An 18,766-nucleotide genomic window follows, 5' to 3' on the forward strand; every position below is an offset into this window, starting at 1 on the left:
GAGTCAGACTTCCACACAATTGCAATGCATTTTTTAGCTATTATTAAGGCTATTTTAACAAATGAAATTTTGAATTTGGACAGTTTATTACTTATTTCAATAAAATTGCCAAAAAAAAGAAAGCTCCGGGTTGCCTGCAAAGACCACCCCTATTATTCTTGTTAATATTTCAGTAATATCCTGCCTGAAAGGTCTCACCTTCACACTTGAGCGTGTAGCATGCAAAAACATTCCTATTTCTATCCCACACCTAAAACAAATCTCGATATTTTAGATTTTGATTTATGCAACTCTTGTGGTGTGAGATATAATTAATGTAGAAAATTATATTGCACTAATCTGTATCTTGCATTTATAATTGATGTCATGCTTATCCAAACACCAATCAGACCAACATATTTCCATTATTGCAACACCTAAATCCTACTCCTATCCTCTCAATCTCTGTAAACCTGGTTTCACACTTCCATTGTGGAGAGCATAGTACATCTTATAAATTTAGGTATATTCTCCAGCCAAATCGTTCATTCCATTTCACTAATTTCAAGTGGGACCAAACTTGGCCTCCATCTTTCTCTTAGGAATAATCTTAGCTGAAGGAAACAAAAGAAAGTCCCATTAGGCACTCTGTATTTATTTCTTAATTGTTCAAAAGACACAAGAGATCCCTCCATATAACAATGATCATTATATTTTATTGTTTTATCACATGAATTCAATATTTTGTTACCCAGATTCATGAGCAGCAAAATATTTTTACATAATGGAGTTCTTAATGATATGCCTGCTTTTTTTTCTCCAATACACTCATTAATTTCTTTCCGTATTCTTAACATATGTATTAATATAGGGTTATCCATCTTACTTGTTAGTAACTTAACATTCCACTTATAAATGAAATACTTTCTTGTTTCTTCTTCCATTGAATTCAATCCCATTTGAAACCAAGGGGGACTGTCTTCTTCAAAAAAAGATGATAAAAATCTTGCTTGTGCAGATAAATAATATTTCTTAAAGTCTGGAAGTCAAAGTCCTCCCAACATATGATCCCATGTTTACTTTTCCAATGAAATTCTCAGCACTTTGTCATTCAATAGGAATTGCCTTGTATAATTATTCAATATTATTTTTAAAAATTAGGTATTACACTAGGCAATGATTGAAAAGATACTGCAATATTGGCACTGCCTTCATTTTAATACAATTTACTCTTCCCACTAGAGTAATCAGCAGGTCTTTCCATTTCTGTAAATCTTTTGATTTTTTTGTAAAAGAGTGTAATTAAATTTATATAAATCCTGTAAGTTGTTATCTGTTGTTATTCCTAAAAATATATATATTTTTTTTAATTTTTATTTTTCACACCATAAATCACATTAGCCATGATATACACTTTTTCTTTTTCACACATAAACAGTGACTTTTTCTCCCCCCCCCTCCCTCCTCCCAAGCCACCCCCCCACCCCCCCCCTCATCCATTTTAGGTATACTATCTAGGTTGCATTAAACCAGTCAGACAATGTTGTCATTCAACAAAAATACACCAGAAATTCTACTGAGTCCATTCTTTTCTTTCCTTCTCCTTCCATCAACTTAGGTAATGTTTGTCCCCGGTAGGTTTTCGCTATTGTATTTGATTCCATCTATCTTCCATTTAAATCTACCTTTTTGATATCTTTCATAATCAAAATATTTCTATGGCATTATCTCACTCTTGTCAATATTTATTTTGTAACCTGATATTCTTCCATATTTTTCTAATGTTGTTTGTAATTTTATCAAGTATTTGTCTGAGTCAGACATATATAATAGCACATCATCAACAAATAAACTGATTTTAGGTTCTTACTTTTTAAAAAAAAAACTTTATTTAAAAGATTTTTAAACAACTTACAATCAAACATAACAGAAAGAAATCAATTTTTATATATATATTTCCAAAAACAAAAACCTCCCACCCCTTCAGCCAGCCCGCTTAAGGGGATCCAAATATAAAAATAAAATGTAGAATATATACAATATTTCAAATTATTTCCAAATTCATATACTCCAAATAGGAAGACCACATTTTAACAACAAAGGAATAATTATCATGCAAGTTACATGTAATTTTTTCCACAGTGATACAAGCTCTCCATTCATTATGCCATCATACTATATTAATCTCGACGTTATCGTTCCAAATACTAGCTACACACTTTTGTGCTACAGACAACACTAAGCGTACAAATGCAATTTGAAACTTATCCAACCCCAATCCCTTCAAAGAGACCATATGGCCCAACAAAAAAATGGATGGGTCTAATGGTAATTTAATTTTAAATAATTTTTCCAAAACCAACCTAATTCCTTCCCAAAATGGTTGTACTTTAACTCAAGACCAAATGGCATGTAAAAAAAAGTTCCACTACATAATCCACATCTAAAACAAGAGTCCGAATTACTAAACCCATATTTTTTCAGCTTCTCTGGAATCAAATTTAACTGATGTAAAAAAATTATAATTAACCATTCCATATCTTACATTCATCAATTTAGTTACACTTTCATGACACATAACTTCCCAATTCTCTTGAGGGATAATATAAGTTAAATCACTTTCCCATTTATTCATAGATTTCTCCCATTCCGATTTATCCATACTTTCTTTTAACAATTGATACATATCCAAAATGTAACCTTTCTTTGGTATAGAGGACATCAAAGATTTAAATTTTGTCAAATTAGGTAAATTCATCTCTTTACCATAATTATCTTTTATCAAAGCTCTGAGTTAATAATACACAAATAAAGAATTTACAGATATATCAAATTTCTCCCTCAATTGATTAAAAGAAAGAAACTGACCTGATTTTAGGTTTTTCCTGTCCATCTTTGAAACCCCTAATGTCCACATCTCTCCTTATAATCTCCACCAGTCGTTCAACAGCTAGGATAAAAAGTGACAGAGGACAGCTCTATCTACTTGACCTACTCAAGGGAAAAACTGCTGACATTTGATTGTTGGTTATAATTTTGGCTTGCGATATTCGGTCAAGACTTCTAATCCAATGTTTCCAGTGTTTTAAATAAGAAAGACCATCCTAATCGATTGAATGCTTTTTCTGCATCTAGAGAGATGATTATGCTTGGATTTTGCCATAGACATTATGTTAAATAGACTATTTGAAGAATATCTTCCTTTGACAAATCGCACCTGATCAGTATGCATTCACTTTGGTAAATATTGTCTCAGTCCAATAATTTGGACATTATTTCATCTGCTAAAATTCTCCATGTGGTCAATCTTGTCTGTCTGACTCTCATTGTTTTGCATTTTTCTCCAAACCTTTTACCATGTCTGTTTCAGATTGGGTCTTTCTTTCAATTAAATCTTCAACGATTTCTTTAATTTCAGTCATCCTTTCAGTCATGTTTCTCATTACATTTTCAATGCTAGCAAATCGGTTGCTCAAGTTTTTCATCTTCTCCTTGATAATATTAGTTCAGCTCTGCTGGGGCCTGCCGGTCCCGAGACCACTTTTGCACTGCTCCCTTTTGTGCTTTCGTTTGATGATCCTGGCTGCATAGAAACTTCTTCATTTTTTTGTTCTCGGCTGCCTTGGTTTCTTAGTAGTTGTTTTATTCATTTTTTTGTTAAAAAATTGGATTTTATAGTTTTAAACATCTTTTTAATACTTTTCATAGAGAACTCGATCAAAACACGTCTGTCTAGGATCTTTTCCTTGGCTATGCCCCTTTTTGCTTATAGCTTGGCGAAGGGCTCAGGTCTGAAACATTAGTTATATATTTTTGCCTCCTATGGATGCTGTGAAACATGCTGATTTTTTCTATCACTTTTGCATATTTCCAACAGTCACAGCGCTTGCAGACTCTCTTGTTTCAATCCACAAAGAGAAATAGTCAATGTTTCAGTCAGGATAATTTTGAGAGACCTTTTTTGTAAAATATATTTGTATCCGGATTATGTCTATGTCTATGAAAAGCAGCTGTGAAATGCTGTCATTTGCTGAGAAAAATAATTCCTTACATGTACAGTTTGTCAATCCTTGCAAATTTTATCCAGGTTTAATCAGAGCACAAGCATTCCACATTGTGCAAAATAACAAGACGAGCCTGGCTATCACTGCATTATTTACTGAATGATAGACTGCATGATATAAATTTATATCAATGTCATGTAGAAAAGTGTTCATGATGCATTTTTCTAACAAACAGCTGAAAAACAATTAATTGCACATGGAGAAATTAACCTTGTGTGATGCAGATGGAAACAAGTTTTATTTTCAAAAGAAAGTATATTTTAAGGTTTTCACAAGATTTTCTACTTGTCTGAATAATGTACAAAGTTTAATACAGTACTGACTGGCTAGTTTCCAATGTAAAACTAATCTCGGCTAGGTATTAAAGGAATTTTAAGAATTAACCTTCTATTTCCACACTTCCTGTGGTTTCTCTAGCAATATTTCTCTGGTGTAGCCATTTTCTCTGTCTTATTAAAATTGAGCACTTCTGGAGCTGAACATTAGAGAAAAATAGAAACTAACAAAGTGATTGGATGCTAAAGGTGATTAAGGCTAATGTGTTTGTCAAAAGTAGTGCCATCAATTAAACCTAAATGGGTGAAAGTTCATGCTTTACAGGAATTAATTGCAAATTGATAAAATGTTCCAATGAAAGTTCTGGAATTTTTATGGTGGTATTTGTAACTTCAGACTAAATGAAGTGTTAATTCTAGAATAGTGAACACATTTTGCATTGATATTGTGGTGATGCAACCATTGGACTGTCTGTGACTGCGTGCACCTATTGCCTAATGCCTACTGCAGTGGGCAACTCATTGTACTAGCAGGAAAGTAACCTTGGAAACTGGCTCCACCTACTCTCTGCCAATCACCTGCTTCATATAAAGGCTCACATCAGCCCTTGGACAGGAGCAGAACACACAGATACAGAACTTTGTGTGTAGGTTTTAAGCTAATTAAAGCTTATAGCAGAGCCTTTTGTTGTTTGTGTTTGTTTGTTCGCACTGCAGCACATCACAATTAAATTAGCTTAAATTTAAAAAATCATGGAGAAGTTTCTCAGCATAGAGATGCTGGATATCAACCTCCAACACCCAGAAGCTCCATCACACTTTGAGATTTGGAAACTTGCATTCGGGTCAATCATCTGCATTCAGACTGAGATCATCAACTCAACCCAATGGAGACTTCTGATACTGCGCACGAAACTGGGCCCTTTCGCGTTCCAGGTAATCCGTGACTGCACCGAGTATGAACGGCAATGGCCATCCTGGAAAGCATCTACCAGCCCCCAATGGATGCACTGTACTCCAGGTACCTGCTTTGCATCAGGCTCCAACAACCGGGTGAGACAGCAAAGGCTTACCTTGGGGCACTGCGTGAACTAGCGCACCCGTGCATGATCGAGACCAGGGTGACCGCTGGGGAAAGGGAATGACTCATCCGTGATGCATGTGTGTGTGAGGCCTGCGATTGAGGGCAACCTGACAGGGACTGCTGGGAGAAAGCAATGCTTCCCTCATGATGGTCATTAAAGTGGTCCACTCCCTGGAAGCTGCTGCCTACCACGCAGAAACCTTCGATGCTCTCCTGCCACCCCCTTTGGCTTGGCTGACGCAGACAACTGTCACCGTTGAGGGCCCCTTCTGTGGAGAAACAATTGCCGCCGCCGATGCATCCCACCACTGTAAATACTGCAGGACCTGGTGTCGGTCCGACAGACACTCCAGAGGAATTTCCCCGCGAAGAAAGTGCATTAACTTCCAATGTGGTAAGAAGGCCCACTTTGCCAAGGTGTGCCTCTCCAAACTCGCTAGGAGCACTGCAGCCCTCTGCAACCTGCTAGAAGCCTCCCTCAACCCTTCGGGTGCCTCTACGTGCAAGTATCAGGCAGTGTCATTGCTCCACCTGCCACTTCTGTCCACACTCGTGACGGCACTTCTGGCCTGGCCCATGTGCTTCCCACAGGTGCTTCAATCTTGGACCAACCAACTTCTTCCCACACCGATCACATCATTTCCGCCCCAGTAACCCAACAACGTAGTAGAGAGACAGCCAGCCACGGACTGCGCACTCGTTGTACCCCACACTGGCACACACAATATACCAGACCCATGCTGCACAGATGATAATGGCTCCACCATCCTGGCACATCGGGGCTGCATCTACAAACCACTACTTGCTGCCGGCAGCTTGAAGCAGCGACCCAGAACCCGAGTCGGTCCTAGCATCCACGGCAATGTCAGACAACATTTCCCACAGACTCACGCCCAGTGATGGACATTGCTGTCAACCGGAAGGTAATAAAATGCTTGTTCAATAGCGGTAGTACTGAGAGCTTCATGCACCTGCACGTGGTCCGTTCGCTGGTGCTCAAAGTACACCCAGTGAACTTTGTGGCCCAGGACCATTCTATCACAGCGCTGGGCTTCTGTTCTGTAAATTTTACTGTGGGAGGAGAAACCTACAAAGGGGTCAGGCTCCTGGTCATGCCAAAGCTCTGTGCCCCGATGATCCTGGGTCTTGATTTCCAGTGTCATCTCCACAGTGTCACAGTGGCCTTCGGTAGCCCACTCCCCCCCTCGTCATCCACAACACCAAACCTAGTGATTTCTCCTGCTCCACCTGCGGACTGTCCACCCTACGGGTATCCCCTCCCTCTCTCTTCAGTTACTTGATGCCAGACTGCAAGCACATTGCGGCCAATAGCAGGTGCTACTGTGCAGTCGACAGGGTCTTCATCAAGGCTGAGGTGCATCGGCTTCTGAAAGAAGGGGTAATAGAGCCCAGAATTAGCCCCTGGCGTGGAGGTCCTGGTGGTCAAAGGGGGCAGTAAACTGAGGATGGTCATCCCCTATAGTCAGACCATCAACCGGTACACTCAGTTGGACGCCTACCCACTACCCCGTATTGATGACATGGTCAACAAGATAGCCGAGCACAAGGTTTTCTCCACCATTGACCTAAAATCGGACCATTATCAGCTCCCCATCCATCCCCAAGATAAGCCCTATACTGCCTTTGAGGCTGATGGGTGCCTTTACCAGTTCTGCTGGGTCCCTTTTTGGGTCACAAATGAAGTCTCCATGTTCCAGAGGGAGATGGACTGTATGGTAGACTGACATAACCTAAGAGCAACCTTACCATACCTGGACAATGTCACCAACTATGGCCATGACCAGCAGGACCATGATGCTAACCTGCAGAAGTTCTTCCGTCTGGCAGAGATATTAAATCTCACCTACAATAGGGAGAAGTGCGTGTTCAGCACCACCCTCCTCGTCATCCTTGGGTGCATCATGGAACATGGTGTCATTGATTCCGACATAAACACGAGCCCTCTGATGGAACTGCCCTTCCCCCACACGCTCAAGGCCTTGTGCAAGTGCCCAGGGCGGTTTTCTTACTATTCCCAGTGGGTTGCCCCAGTTTTCAAATAAGGTCCCCCGACTGGCCCAAGCCACCACTTTTCCCTTCCCTGCCAAGGCGCTTGCGGCCTTCGCCCACATCAGACAAGATATGGCCAATACCACAATGCATGCTGTGGATGAAAACACCCCATTCCAGGTGGAGTGCGATGCCTGTGACATTGCCCTCTCTGCCACCCTCAACCAAGAGGGCAGACTCATGGCCTTTTTCTCGTGAACCCTCCACGGCTCAAAGATCGAACCCTCTTCCATGCACAGGAGGCCCATGCGATCATAGAAGTAGTCCCCACTGGCACAACTATTTGGTAGGCAGGAGGTTCACCCTTCTCACAGACCAGCACGTGGTGGCATTCACGTTCAGTACCACCAACAGAGGCAAGATCAAAAATGAAAAGATCTTGCACTGGAGAGTCAAGCTGGCCAGTTCAGCTATGACATTCAGTATAGACTGGAAAAGCTCAATGACTCTCCCGATACTCTGTCCTGGACCTGCGCCAGTGCACAGTACGACCAACTTCAAGCACTGCATGACACCCTTTGCCACCTGGGCAAGCGCCTGTACCATTTTGTTAAATCCTGGAATCTCCCCTTCACTGTCTTGGAATTCCGGACCATGACTGAGGCCTGCAGGGTCTGTGCGGAGTGCAAACCATGCTTCTTCCGTCCAGCAGAGGCCCACGTCAATAAGACCACTTGGCCCTTTGAGGCACTCAGCATCGACTTTAAGGAACCACTACCTTCCACGAATAAGAATGTTTATTTCCTCTCGGTTATAGATGAATACTCCTGTTTTCTGTTCACCATCCCTTGCCCTGATACCTCCACTACCTCCATTATAAAGGTGCTGGTACAGATCTTTACCATTTTCAGATACCCGGCATTCATCCACAGTAACCAGGAATCCAGCTTCATGAGTGAGGAGCTGCATCAGTACCTGGCGATGCAGGGCATCACATCGAGTCACAAGACTAGCTACAATCCCAGGGGCAACTGGCAGGTAGAAAGGGAGAATAGAGTAATCTGGAAGGCAGTCCTCCTGGCCCATAGGTCAAAAGAATGGTCCACCAACTACTGGCAGGAGGCCCTTCCCGAGGTACTTCATGCCATATGGTCGCTCTTATGTACAGCAACCAACCAAACCCCTCACGAACACCTCTTTTCCTTCTCCAGGAAATTGGCAACAGGAGTCTCACTACCAGCATTGCTAATGTCTCCGGGATCAGTCCTCCTCCGTAGACGTGCGAGAACTAACAAATCCGACCTCCTGGTCGAGCAGGTGCACTTCCTCCATGCCAACCCACATTACACCAGCATGGCGTACTTGGGACCTGGCACCACAGGAGCCCAGCCCCCCCCCCCCCATCCCAGGCACCCCCGGCATCTCCAGAACCCTCCCAGAGCTGACATCCTCTCCCTGCCCACCATCAACCATGGGACTCCACTACCTCCTGACCTACACCCTCTTGCTGCATGCACCATCCTGCCCGCACTACCCTGACCACCTCTGACCCAGCCAACCTTCAGGCAGCCCCATCTCCACTGACCATAGACCAGGACCCTGTCCTGTGACAGTCCCAGAGGCAACGGCGACCACCAGATCGCCTGAGTTTGTAAACTTGTAAACATTTTTTTTCTCTCCCAACTACTCGGTATCTAGCAGAAACTTGGCACGACGACGTTGATGGACACTGTTTTTCTTCCTCCTCTACCCCCACCCCCCCAACCCTGGGACTCATTTTAAGAAGGGGTGAATGTGGTGATCCAACCACTGGACTGTCTGTGACTGCCTGCACCTGTCCATAATCCTGTACTGCCAACTGCAGGGGGCAACCCATTGTACCTGCATTGAGGTAACCTGGGAGACTGCCAATCACCGGCCCCATATAAAGACTCATGCTGGCCCTTGGGAAGGAGCAGAGCACACAGAGCCAGAAAGGATACAGAACCTTTTGTGTAAAGCAAATTAAAGCCTGTAGTACAGCCTTTCGTTGTTTGTGCTTGTTTGTTCGCACTGCAGCGCACCACAGATATGTATCTATGAATGCTTATTTATTTTAAAGTAAGTATATTAATGTTGGTTGTGGGTCATTTATTTCAAAAGATTTGTACATTTTCCATTGTGTTCGAACATTGCATATTTTCCGTTTCTAATGTAAATATTTTTAGCTTTCATGAAGTCTTTACTCCTTTAGAACTTGGCATGTTTTGATGGAACTGTCATGTAATAAAACACTGGTTATGCTTTTGCAGTATTACATTTGTTACCGAAATCTGTGATTTCCAGGCCATCACTTATCCTTGCTAACTGTTCTATCAGTTCATTATTATTTGTTGCCTATTTTTGTTTGCTGCTTTCCTGTTAAAAATGTAACTGAATGTGACATATCTAGAGATTTTATTTTGCTTCGAAAGGGATCACATACATGCTACATTTGATCACAAGAGAATAGTCAGGGGAATTAAATGGTGCTTAATTTTCAGTATTATGGAACTAGTGTAAGAGGAGATAATGATGAAGTGTGATGAAAACCAGAAGTTAGCTAACTACTGGGGGTGGAGGGGTCAGAGAGGGCAAGACCCACAAAATTTTCAATAGTTAGTGAGTTATATTGGTGAAGCATTAAATTCCTCCTAACGAGCTGAGCAACACTCTAAATATGTGATACCAACCAAATTTACAAATCAAGTCTGGGTTTCTGAAAGATTAGAAAATCTCTCACTTATAAGTGTAACTTTTGTCTCTGGATGTGCCAAATGTTAATTGCAAATAGCTGATAATATTTGTTTTTTGTGCCATTAGACCTGAACAAAACGTATTATTCACTCAAAAATTTATTACCAACTCCAGAGTAGTTGAAACCCTGACAGATGGAAAGAAATAGGTTCAAAGGTTCAATAGAGGAAAAAGTTGGAATCTATGATTTATTTTAGTTGATAAATTTATTTGTAATAAATAAAATTGATTTGCAATCCATACATATTATTTCTATCAGAAACACTGCTGAACATCATTCATTGGATCCATATTTACTTTCTTCAACAGGAGCTGATAAAGCATGGCTTCCCTGATGATTCAATGCCAGTTTATTTTGGTTAAGGAAACCATTCAATCCTGAATCCTTCTTGCTTGCATTTGAACTTGGTTTATTTTGGTAAACTGGGTAACATTGGGTTTGCTATTACCCCATTTGCTGGCACTTCCTGAACTGTTTACCCCATTGTGAGGAATTGATGTATAATCAGTTATAGGTGAATGGATGTTTTTGCAGGAAGACATCCTGAATGACAACTCCTCAGGGAAGATCTGAAATCTCAATGTGATTTTTAAAAACACTCTGGTTATTTTGTTGGTGTTATCCAACAACTCTTCGCTGATTTGTTAATAAGAAGATGGCATGTGCCCCCTCCCCTAAGATTTTTATAACAAAAAGCATGTTAATGAAATTTATGACTCATTGCAAAGCATGAAAATTTTACCATTGTTTTTCCTCTTTGTATGTCCATTGCACTAAGTTAGTTAAATGTAAAAATCTTAATATTTGATTTTAAATTTCAATAACTTTGATTCCAGGGCTTGTTAACTTTCTTTCTAGTTCTGCTTGATACCAGTTTGGGATGCAAAGCCAATATTAGAGCTTTTCTGTTTTTTAAGAGTTTGAAGTTACTTGCTGATTTATTAAGAATTGTTCTTCCAACAGGAGCTGTCTCTGTTGGAACCTAACTGTCTTGTTAAGGTGGATGAATTTGGATTCTTTCTCACCTGGAAAAGTGAAGGAAAGGTAATTTAGTTTATATCGCAGTATTGTGCCTGCTAAATAAGCATTTCCTTGCCCAATTAATATGTTTCAGGTGATATCTAATGTTGAATATGTCTCATTATTTCTAAACAATTAAATAATGATGATGTTGCAAGTAAAGTTACCTAAATGGCACACGAGGAAATCTATCATCATCCAACATTTTCCCAAATTGTAAAAAGAATAAGGATCTTTAAGAAAGATCCAAAAACATTGATCAAGAAGCTTATCGCACAAGAGGAGACCAAAAAATCTCTTTGCTGGAACTATCCAAGATGCATTGCATTCCCTTGTATCCCCCCCCTGGATACAATAGTTTATCCTGTCAACAATGAGTTCCATCCCTGGTCCTCCGATAGCTCACTCCACATTGCAGCAACCAATAAGGAGAGGCAGAGTTAACTATGTAGGTTCCAATGTTTCACAAACCTGAAATGTTAACTACTTCTCTTTCTATGGATGCTGTCTGACCTGGGTGTTTTTTTTTTTAACTGATTTCCAGGTATTTGTGTATTTTTGCCTTTCTAGTAGCCATGATGCAATTGCTCGGTCTGTGAACTAGTCTCTAGACTTGCCACCCAAAGTCTTGCTGCTCCATTAGAACTTACTCATAATGTTAATGTCCTTTCTGTGGCTATTGTTTCTCATCCTTGGCATCATCTTGATGAATCTGAAAGATATTGTCTCTGGCTTTAAGAGCCTTTTGAAAAAGCGCACCTGAATGGAGACTTCTCTTTCCTGATTTGATATTGCTTGCATTTTTTTTTTAACAGTGGGGGTCCCAAATTGCAATGGTTTTAATTACATTTGATAGCAAGGTTGGATTTAATGGTGATCTGCCCAACCTCAATTGTCCCAAGATTTATCGACAATTAAAGGTTACCTCATTAGTCTCAGACAGGTCAGCTCCATACCTCTCTGGGCATTTCACTTGCATTCCCTTGGTGCATTAAAAAGTCTTCCAGATCTTGTGCCTTACCCCCATTCCTTCTGACTAAAGCACTGTACCAATGACATCCCTGCACCTCTGCCTCCCTCACTCCCACTACTACAGAGGGAATTTTATCTTTAGCCTTAGTTTCTGACTTGTGTTAGAGCTATGATTCATTCCACTCAGGCTATTATAATGTTACAAAACAATGTTAAAATAATTGGAAGTTTGCAAAAAGTTGTCCTCTTAAACTAAAGAAAGCCAAAAATTCTGTTTTGTACTTTGGATCAATTTCACTGCTAAATAATTTAAGAGTGTATGGATCATGGAGAAATTGATGTATACTTTTTGCAATTTTAAGGAGGGGCAAGTTTTGGAATGTTCAATGGTGAACAGTATTCGATATGGGACTCTCCGCAAGGTAAGAATATGCTTTGTATTTATTACCTCTCAAAAATTTAATCCAAGAAGTAGGTAAATGACATGACTCAGTGGGTGAAAGAAAAAAATTCAAATTTTGGGAAGTCACTCTGAAGTACAGTACATAAGCAGGATAGCTCATTCGCGTTGCAGAACTAATTTTTAACAAAAGGTTCATTGTGCTCGACTGCTTTTTTAGACTGCCCTAAATCTGTGCAGTACCGATCCTGAAAATATCATTGTATATTTCTAATTTCTCTTTTCTGTCTGCCCTCCTTTCCGTCTCCCACTTCATATGTTTCATGTCTTTCTCATGGTCTCATTCTTTTTCATTACATTGTCAATGTCTTCTTGCCCAGCATCCTGTAAAGAAACCAAACTCCACCTCTTGCTCTCTGTAAATTTTAATTTTTAGACATTTTCTAAAATTTAAATTTAGAGATACATTATGGTAACATGCCCTTCCAGCCCACCGGCCCCTTATGTTTTTGGAATGTGGGAGGAAACTGAAGCACCTGGAGGAAACCCACGTGGTCACAGGTAGAATGTATAAACTCCTTACAGGGAGTGCTGGATTTGAACCTGGGGCAATTGGCACTGTAAGAGCATGGCACAGTTTTACTGAATTTTTTGTGTTATTCCTTTCAAGGTATCTTTTGACTTGGCTTGTCCCATTTCCCTTGCTTCTGCCTTGACGTAAACCATCTCAGTGATCATTGCTTCCCAAAATGTATCAAAGGATTGAAATTCAATTTCTAGGTGCAATTTCCTCAAATCCCTTGAAGTTTTTTTTCTACTTTAGAGTTATTAAGCAAATACAAAAATGGCCTTGTAAGTGGAAAAAATTGAACTTGTTTTCTGGTTATTTTAAAAAAATTGGAGTTTTTTCATTCACATAGCATCTTAATATGTGGAAACAAAATCATGTCAGGCATTTGTTTTATAGGTTGATACAAGGATGTTGCAAGAAGGTTAAGGATGAGATGGAAATACATCTTCTGCTGCATGCATTAAACACACCTCAGAATGTTTTTTTTAGACTTACAGCATGGTAACAGGCCCTTCCAGCCCATGAGACTGTGCCACCCCAAATACACCAAATAACCTACAAATGCTGTGCATTTTTTTTTGGAGAGTGGGGAGTAAAGCCCTTGCAGGCCACAGGGAGAATCTACAAACTCCTGCACACAGTGCCAGATTCAAACCTGGCTGCCTGGCTCTGTAAGAGAGTTGTGCTAATCACTTTACTAACTGTGCCGCCCTTGGGAGTTTTTTGGGAGGAGAGTTCAAAGCATAAGTAATACAACATTGTGTGTTTAATGAAAACATCCGAGAATGAACTTCTACCCCTCAGAAAGTGTTTTTTGTAGGTGGTGCTGCATTACAAGATTTGGAAGAAATGCAGACAATTATTGTTCGAGTTTTGATCCAAGAGATCTGATGGAACGTCACAGAGGTTAAATCACCTGTCAGGCTATAGTAGTTCAGGTTGATTTAAACCCTTTTATCTGCAGCACCATTTTAACTATATTAGCTATAATTATTTTCAGAATGTTCAACTGTCATTTCATGACTTATTAAACAAATGTTTTTTTATTTTCTCATGTGAGGATCCCAAGTTACTTTCTGCTCTTGAGGCAGTTGGAAAAGCAGAAAATGAACTGGATGGAAGGATGTTTTGTATTTGCTGCGATGCAGACCTGGTGAACATCAGCTTTACATATCTAGTGGCTGACAATGCAGAAACAACCAAGGTACACAGAACTAACATGTCCTTTAAATATATTGGATGTACTCAGGGTTACATTTTTGCAGTGAACATGTTGCTATTTCAATTCATTGACACTAAAATATACCACATCTTATGGGACATCTGGCATTTTATTTTAATGAATGTATAAATGGTGTATCAATTTTCTCTGATTTCTAACTTGTATCAGCTTACTGTAAATAGTTTGCTCAGGCATTATATATGATACTTCTTATTTTTCATTTCTCTTGTGGATCAACCTGTGTTGATATACAGTAATACCATGCATTCACTTTTTTCCTCCTCGTGGTTTTGTGTAGTTAATGTTTTTAGAACCTCTGGTGAGAAATTTGTTATAGGATTTGAAAAGGACTATCTCCATAAGAATAAACTTTGTGAGGTGCTTCTAAGTGGGGTAGTGTAGAATCAAGCGAGTTCATCACTCTCAGGGATGCAAATTTGATGTCCTCCCAAAGTGGATTGTAAACACTACAGTTGTTTTCTGAGGAGCTGCTAAACAAAATAGGTGCTGTTTCTCAGATCACCAGAGCTGACTATCCAATCTTTATATGAAAGGGACCAAAAAGGTGCATGGTCTTGATTGTACAGTCAGAGACAGTCAGGCACAAGTTGATCAGGAAAAGGGGGATCAGTAATTGAGGTAAACCTCATCGATTCCATTGAACTTGGCCTGCAGTGAGAAGTGGATCCTAGCTATTATAAAATAAATGCCATGAACCTGAAAGAATAGAGTTCTCTTTGTCTTCATATCCACATCATTCTTTCTGACAGCTGCCAGCCACATCTGTCCTGTCTCTTCCTGCCTTTCACAAGCACCCCCACTTCCTCCATGCTTCCCTGCCTTTCATTTCCTCTGATCTGTTCTGATCCATGCAACCAGAGGAGGTGCAATGCTTGGTCTCACATCTTCTTCTTTACCACCACCCAGGACCTAAATGCTCTTCCCAGCTGAGGCAAAGATTCACCTGCACCTTCTCCAAACTCCATTTTTTGCATTCGATGCTCCTGATGTGTCCTCCTCTGAATCTGTGAGAATAAAGGCAGACCTAGGAACCATTTCTCAGTGCTCCTGGGTGCATGCTATTACAACTCCCCTTCACACTCCCACACCAACCTGTCTGTCTTGGACCTTCTCCACTGTGGTGTGAAGCCCAATGCAAGCTAGAGGAACAGTATCTCATATTGTACCTATGCAGTTCTACAACCTAATGGCATGAACATGGATTTTTCCAATTTCAGGTCCACTTTCACCTGTTGAGTCCTCCACTTCCCCTTCTGGTCCCACCTGTCTTCACCTCTTCCCTGATGGTTCCCATTATCTCCTTTCTGTCTTAACTCCATTTGCTGTCTCCACTTTCACCTCCCAGCCTCCCCCTGAACAACTTGTTCTATCTGCCCTCTCTCTTACCCTAACAATCAAGGTCAGACAGGAATGGGAAGGACAGTGAAATTGTCGCATCCCAGTCCCTGGGATGGCCATTGAGGAGAGAATGTAGATACTGTCTTCCAATCACCCACTCCACCCTGTGGAACTTATCTTTATCCACCCAATCCCTCTGTTTCTCTTGCCTCTCTCTTCTTTTCCTCTGTCTCTCTCTCCGTCATGTTTGACCTCTCCAATTCCACCCTGTCCTCTTTACGTGGTTTTTTTCACTACATTTCTCTAGTTTCAATAATGGGGTTTGCTTAAAACTCTGGTCATTCACATTCTCCCACTGATGCTGCTTGGCCAGCCGAGTTCCTCCAGCAGATTGTGTTGGACCTGCCTACTAGAAATAAATATTTCTGTATTGTGCGTTGCGTCCATCAGATATCATCTGATACAGCTGCTCCAGAAACAACTGAAGGAAATAGATGGCTATTGGGTACACAAAAGCAATTGTACTGAAATATAATTCAGAGTGCAAATTCTTCTTGCAAAGTTAACAAGCTTATAGTTGTGAAGGTGCATTATGCAGGTTTATATTAATAGCAAACTTCTAAGAAATTTTGCAAGAGAGAATTAAAATGTTAAATAGATGACTATGAACGAGCATTGCACTTTGATGAAAATTGTTTGAAAATGTTGGATTAAAAAGTTACTTAAATTAATTGTTTACCTTTTATATCTTGCAGCATTGGGTGGAAGGATTGAGATCTGTTGTCCACAACTTCAAGGCTAACAATGTCTGTCCTATGACATGCCTCACAAAACAGTTAAGCTGAACCTTTCTTAAATTCAAAAATAACTTCCAAAGTAATTGCCCAGCATTGACTTTATTTTATTCATCATGCACATTTATGTTCTGCTTTCAAATACTTTATCCAGTAATCTAAGATTTATTAACCATAAGATTACTTCAAGAGGAACTAGTTGAACTGAGGAGTCAGTTTGAAACATTATAAATTGGTATCTGTCATATTAAATCTATAGTATTAAATCTATAGTATTGTTTGGCTACATTAAAGCAGTAAACATTATAAAAGCATTAATGATCATTCACCAGTAGTAGAAAAACCTCTCAGAAGCCTTTAATGTATGAAGATTATGGACATGCTGGCCTCATTCAACACTTAAAAGTATTTCAGAAAAAAGTTTCTCATTAGGTTCTCTGAGAAAAGTTAATGGGTGCCTCAAGTTCTCAGCCAGTCATACCTCAGCATGCCTCAAACTTCTGCACATGCTCAGATAAATGTAGAAGTCTGAGATGAACTGGAAATAGGATGCCAGTGTATCGAAAGCGATGCTCTGCAATTGACCTTACCGCTGAATCCAGCAGCAGGGGAAGTCAAGGTGCACTTCATGTGCAGCCTCTCATCTGGGCATCAGGGAAGGCTTGGGCCCTACCTACTTGAATGAGCTAATTGACTCAATGGAAAAGTTAAGTACAGGTAAGTGTTTGTCATTGAACATTAATGTTTTGATTATTTTGTCATATTTTAAATGTTATTTTTGCATTTTTAATCATTTGAAAGCTGTTTATTGGTAAATGCCTTTGGCTTTCAGTGTATTGGGGAGGCGGGGGGCGGAGGCTTAGTAGTCCAGCAGCTGGGGGCTAGTCACCAATTGGAACCTGCTGCTCCTCAATGAATTCAGGTATGGTTGGCGAGACAAATGGGCTGCAGGACCTACTCCTGGGGCATGGGGATCAGATCCCTGCTTGTTTATGGGTTTTGTGGTTCAATCCATGCTGCAAGCCTACTCAGCAAGGCCCTTCAACTCTTCCTCCCCTATATTGACGACTTTGCCTCAAGCACCCATGCTGAGTTCATCAACTTCATTCACTTCACTGCCAACTTCCACCCTGATCTCAAATTCACCTGGTCCATCTCTGGCAACATTCTCCCCTTTTTCGACCTCTCCGTCTCCATCGTGGGAGACTAGCTTTCCACCAATATATTTTACAAACCCACCAACTACATCGACTACACTTCCTCTCCTTCTCGCAATTTCTCCGTTTCCACCACATCTACTCCCAAGATGAAGTCTTCCAGTCCAGATCTTCTGAAATGTCCGCCTTCTTCCACAAATGTAGCTTCCCCTCCACCACCATTGAATCAGCCCTCACCCGCATCTCCTCCATTTCCTTCTCATCTGCCCTGACCCCCCCCATCTCCAGATGTAACAAACACAGGATTCTCCTTGTCCTTACATTCCACCCATCTAACATCCGCATCCAACACATTATCCTCCATAATTTCCACCACCTACAAAAGGATCCCACCACTAGACATATCATCCCCTTTCCTTCCTTCCCTGCCTTGCTTAGGGACTGCTCTTTCTGTGACTCCCTCTTCCATCCATCCCTCCCCACCAATTCCCCCAGCACCTTCCCCTTTGACTACAGGAAGTGCCACACTTGCAGCCACACCTCCTCCCTCGCCACCATAGGGACCCCAAACAGTCCTTTCTAGAGAAGCAACACTTCACCTTTGTATCCGCTGGAGTTATCTGTTGCAACCTTTGTGGCCTTTCTACATCAGAGAGACTGGGCACAGATTGGGAGATTGCTTCGTTGATCACCTTAGTTCTGTCCACATCAGTGACAGGGATCTCCCAGTGGCCAACCATTTTAATTCTGGCCCCACTCCCATGCTCACATGTTTGTCCATGGCCTCATTTACTGTCAAGCCAAGGCAACCCGTAAATTGGAGGAGCAACACCTAATTTTCTGACTGGGCTCTCTCCAACCAGATATCATTAACATCAACTTTTCTGGTTTCCACTAACCTACTCTCCTTCTCCCTCCCTTTTCTTTCCCTTTGTCCTCTTTCCTCCAACTCTCCACATCCTTCCCTCTCCATTCACAGAGCCTTTCCTCCTCCTCCCTCTGCTTGCTGATGTGCCCTCCCACCCTGATCCAATTATTTTCTTTTGCCTTTGAGACTGTGCTCCTTCCCCACCTCTCCACCCC

General features: G+C 40.9%; 1 protein-coding gene across 25 annotated transcripts in view; it reads left to right on the top strand.

The window, feature by feature from the left end:
- The window catches only part of plcb4a (phospholipase C, beta 4a), a 628,445-nt gene that overhangs the window by 358,254 nt on the left and 251,425 nt on the right, over positions 1-18,766 (top strand). For all 25 annotated transcript variants that reach the window (XM_069932452.1, XM_069932447.1, XM_069932454.1 and 22 more), the window contains 4 exons: positions 11,152-11,232; positions 12,543-12,602; positions 14,212-14,355; positions 16,488-16,567. In XM_069932452.1, the coding sequence (XP_069788553.1) occupies positions 11,152-11,232; positions 12,543-12,602; positions 14,212-14,355; positions 16,488-16,567 (365 nt within the window). The remainder of the gene's footprint in view (positions 1-11,151; positions 11,233-12,542; positions 12,603-14,211; positions 14,356-16,487; positions 16,568-18,766) is intronic.

Source organism: Narcine bancroftii, chromosome 4 (assembly GCF_036971445.1).
Source record: "Narcine bancroftii isolate sNarBan1 chromosome 4, sNarBan1.hap1, whole genome shotgun sequence".
NCBI classification, from domain to species: Eukaryota; Metazoa; Chordata; class Chondrichthyes; order Torpediniformes; family Narcinidae; genus Narcine; species Narcine bancroftii.